This window comes from Chanodichthys erythropterus, chromosome 15, assembly GCF_024489055.1.
Source record: "Chanodichthys erythropterus isolate Z2021 chromosome 15, ASM2448905v1, whole genome shotgun sequence".
NCBI classification, from domain to species: Eukaryota; Metazoa; Chordata; class Actinopteri; order Cypriniformes; family Xenocyprididae; genus Chanodichthys; species Chanodichthys erythropterus.
Window position 1 is genome coordinate 29,033,956 of NC_090235.1, and position 4,636 is coordinate 29,038,591.

The 4,636-nt window shown below is 34.7% G+C and overlaps 1 protein-coding gene across 1 annotated transcript; it reads left to right on the top strand.

Annotated features, from left to right (window-relative positions):
* Window positions 1-736: 736 nt before the first annotated feature.
* Window positions 737-4,177, top strand: ndufs6 (NADH:ubiquinone oxidoreductase subunit S6). The gene is made up of 4 exons (XM_067411593.1): window positions 737-1,089; window positions 1,305-1,358; window positions 3,376-3,498; window positions 4,009-4,177. The coding sequence occupies exons 1-4, from the start codon at window positions 946-948 to the stop codon at window positions 4,075-4,077; spliced, it is 390 nt and encodes a 129-aa protein (XP_067267694.1). The 5' UTR covers window positions 737-945; the 3' UTR covers window positions 4,078-4,177.
* The last annotated feature ends 459 nt before the right edge of the window (window positions 4,178-4,636 follow it).

Sequence of the window (4,636 nt, forward strand, 5' to 3'; positions counted from 1 at the left end):
ATGATTTCACATATATTATCTGATGGTGAAGTGACAAAGCAGTGAAACCTTAGAAAAGAAAGTTTAGGGGAAAAAAAATTTTCTTTTCCTGTTTTAACATATAAACAGTATTGAGTTATGGTCTGAGTGCAGGTGCAGGGAATGAGAGATTATGTCATAAGTTTGACAAAATAAGAGAAAGTTAAGAACATTCAAGTAATCATCTGATTAATTTACTATTTTAAAAAAACAAAACAAAAAAACAACTAATAGCTAGATTGCTACTTTTGCTAGATTACAACTGGCATTCATTTCCATTCTTTCCTTTAGTTCGTATTAAGAGCTGAAAGCTAATACGGAATGACCTAATTTCCACACATATGAATTTACTGAGAGGAAATGTAGAAGGGTTCATTACAACAAAGTTTGCATAAAATAGACTAAGCACTTAGTGGACCGCTAACTAGATTATCAGACTGAACCGTTTCTCTTCAATGGCGTATAAATGTGTTGATTTCAATACAATGATTATAGTTAGACATACAAGCAAAAACAAATGCATCTCATACCTGTCTGAAAATACCTACAGAGACGTGTATATAAACCTATTTAATCCCAAATGCATCCATGTGAAGGTAGCACGCTTCAGACGTGCGGAAACTGTACGAGTTCCTGTGACGTAATGACTTTGAGGAAAGTCATAACGCACGCATGCGCAGTACACTTGACTCGAACTTGTAAATATAGCGAACGCGGTTTTGTTGTATGTTTTTTTGTTACATAAAATAACGAGTGGATTTTCTAAATGAATTTCCATTAGCTATTGTAAAGGGAAAATAATTCAAACGCACAAATCAGCAAAATATAAATTAATTCAGTTGTTCTCGACCAGCAGGGGTCAGCGGAGAACTTTGAAGCGTTTTCATACACACAGCAAAGCCTGCTGGGTAATGATTACGGACAAAAATGGCAGCCACCCTTCCAAGGATCTTGTCCTTCGGTAAAAATACGAAGGCTTTGCTCAATGGCATGAGGTTATCTGTAGTGCCAGTTCAGCAATACAGTGTACCGGTTTCTAATTATGGAGAAAAAGTGACTCACACAGGACAGGTGAGGCAGTTTTAAAGTCTTTAAAGGATTTGGTGCACGTCTGTTTATCTTTATCAGCTTTTGTTGTGAGAATTAACTCTCATCTTGCAGAATAAATAATAATTGGTTCTGCAGTAGTTTGTGCATTTAGTGGAAACTGAATGATGAAGGATGTTGCTGCCTCTGTCATTGTGATGAGACTGGTGTGATTCCGTATGCTTCTTGTTTTCTCGTAGCTCTATGATGAAAATGATGTGAGAAGAGCCAGATTCATCGGTAGACAAAAAGAGGTAAAGAGAACTATTTATTTACTGACCCTCTTAACAATTTTAATAATGTATTTCTTTACTCAGGGTTCCTACGCGGTTTGGAAAAGTATGGAAAAGTATGGAATTTGATTTGAGTTATTTCCAGGTCTGGAAAAGTATGGAAAATGGTTTCCAGACTATTGCCTCTATTCAGTTTTCTAATTTATTATACCTGCAAACTAGTCACTTTGTGGCGAAATTAGCAGTTTTGAATCAAAATACATCATTTATGTGAATCGTTTACATCCGAAGAGTTATTTTTTCGGGGTTAGTGACTGTGTGACACAAGATTCTCATAAGAATTGCAAATGGGGTTACTATTTTTCCATAGACTGGAGTTAGTCACGATCTTTCTTGGTGCTCTGTGTCGTGACAGCTCGCTGTAGCGCTCGTGAACCAGCAATCTCTTTGACTTTACTAGTTACAACACAAAATGATTGAACATCTGAAGGTATGTTAAAAGATACAGTACAACTTACCAAAATCGGTCATGTCACATGCAATCGATTAATCAGCGTTTCAACCGCAGAAAGGCGTCAATAAAACAGCTTGTAAAAATGTCACATTTAGCCTACCTCAGAAAAGCCTTACAATGTCCAATAACTCATCATTTAGCTACAAAAATGAACTTTGAGAGGAGCATTTTGCTAAATATATGCTCTATAGGCTATTACATATTCATTGTATTTGTACTTAACATGTGCTTCTATATTGAATACATAAATCTGTTTTATGACCGTCACCATTTAAATGTTTAGGCCTAAATAAAAAGAGTAGAAAAATAATTGTCACTTTTATTATAACGTTATTATAAAAACTTCCTTATGTGTAAGTTAGCCTATATGTAAGTAACTTACGATCAATTTAACCTAAAATTATAATGACGTACCAGCTGTGGTTCCCTGTATTGTTTACAGCATTAGTTGAGAGATTTTTTTCTTTGAGGAAATTTGCCATGTACTGTACCTGATAGGCCCAAATTAATCAATACTGAATCAAAGGTAATCAAATCAAAATCAAATCGCAAGCTTCTGAATCAAAATCGCATTCAATTGTGAAATTTGTCAATGCTCAGCCCCGGTGCCAAAATGTTTTATTTTTTATTTTTTACTTGAAGCAAATTTTTCCATTTATGTTCTTTTCAGAGTGCACCAGAATGCTTCCTTTACATGTTAAAATCACAAAAATCTTCTCCTGGGGGAGGATGCCCACAGACCCCCTACAACTATCTACTTTCTACATGTCACCTTTTTCACCTCTCTTCACTTTGCAAATATGTTTATAGAGTTACGAATTTCTAAAATATTACGGAAACTGCTTGTGCTACTCATACTCGTAGGCTACTCTATAAAAATACTTTGATACATATAATATATGAAACATATAATGTCGAGAACAGAGCAGATGGATAAATCACAGAAGGATCTCTATAAAGGAAATGTATCGAATTAATAGACAAATGAAATATTCACGCCTATGTAGCGAGTGGTATGGCCGGAAAGGGAAACAAACTAAATCATGCCAACTTGTTAAACGGAATATATTAGTACTTGTAGATTTTATCCCCAACAAAAGTTACACAGGTACGTGGTTTTTAAGAAGAGAAGGGCCTAGACATGAATACTAAATACAAAACTTTATTTCAACAATCAGACACTAATTTAAAAATCACTAAAAGACTGTAGGACCCGGACTACAAACATGAAGCAGTGACATTTCCTCTCTCAAGATCCATTAATCAGTTCATGTGAGTACAGTGGTTCAATATTAATATTATAAAGCGGCGAGAATATTTTTGGTGCGCCAAAAAACATAGAAAAGGAGACCGAGGCTCACCAATGGCAGAAATCGTTTGGAAGGAGGTCTGGAAATTTAAGTATGGAAAAGTATGGAACTTTGAAATGGAAAATGTGTAGGAACCCTGTTTACTCTAAAGATAGATATATTTTTAATTTCATATTTTCAGATATTTTATATATTTTTTGCTCACTTTGTGCAGGTGAATGAGAACTTTGCGATCAACTTGGTTGCAGAAGAACCAGTGTCATACGTAGAGTCAAGAACAGTGTCCTGTGATGGAGGCGGAGGGGCTCTCGGCCACCCCAAAGTTTACATCAACTTGGTAAACACGTATTTTATATAAGAACATTTTCTGGAAGCAAGTGAATGAGAAGGTTACCATATAAACATAGCAGCTATTCAAAATTAGATTTTTTTTTTTTTTTTTTTTTTTAATTGAGTTTTACTCCCAACCTCTCAAACATTCTCAAAATGAATGAAGATTACCTCAAAATGAATGATGAATGACCCTGGGTCACATGATCTTTAACAACAAAATTGAAGTGACCATCAAACCTCCTTGTGGAAGGGACTTTTGTACAGGGATTTAGTTGCTTGGTGTAAAATTATAACCCCATACACTTTTGCATTGCCCTTCAAAGGTGAAAAAAAAAAATGTTTTTGAGATGAATAGTTGACTAATTACTATTAAATTAAAAGCATGGTTCACGTTTTTGAAATTAAGTACGTCAGTTGAACTAATCAAATGTATTAGAGATTAAAACATTTGTTGTCATGCTGCATGTAACATTTATTATTGTATCATGAATTAATTAATTCAACCTTTACACAGGACAAGGACACCAAAGTTGGCACTTGTGGATACTGTGGGCTGCAGTTTAAGCAGAAGCATCATCACTGAAGAACTGTCTTTTGTTTGTGTGGGCTAAACATTATTCACATTTGAAGATATCTAATGCTTTCTCTGTAAAATAAAATATTACTATAAGATAACTACAAAAGCTGCAGCGTTTCATTGCCTCTTATTTACATTTTTAGTTATTTTCTGGTGTCTTTTGCACTTTTCCAAGCAAGTGTCTTGATGTTGCAAAATCCTGCACATGATTTTTTCAGCATTCACCGACAGAGGGCGCACGTGGTCTTTGGAAATTGCTATAAGCACTTAAAAGAATTAGAATGTAAATGTAATGTCAGCACTTTCTATTTAAGTTTTCACAGTGTTTTTGATCTTACCTCCCTATTACACCTGGTTTTGATGTCACTACCGGGCTGAGCTTACCTCAGTGATCATTAAAAATAAAAAAAAGAGAAACAAATCATATTCATTTATATCTATTGTATCATGTTTTTCATTAAAGTGTCTTAACTGAGTAATTCTGGTAAAAGGTCCTTTTTGGTTTGACTGTATATGTGCAAAACTGAATGTAATAGGCTAACGTTACATAGGTGCCTTGTTAACC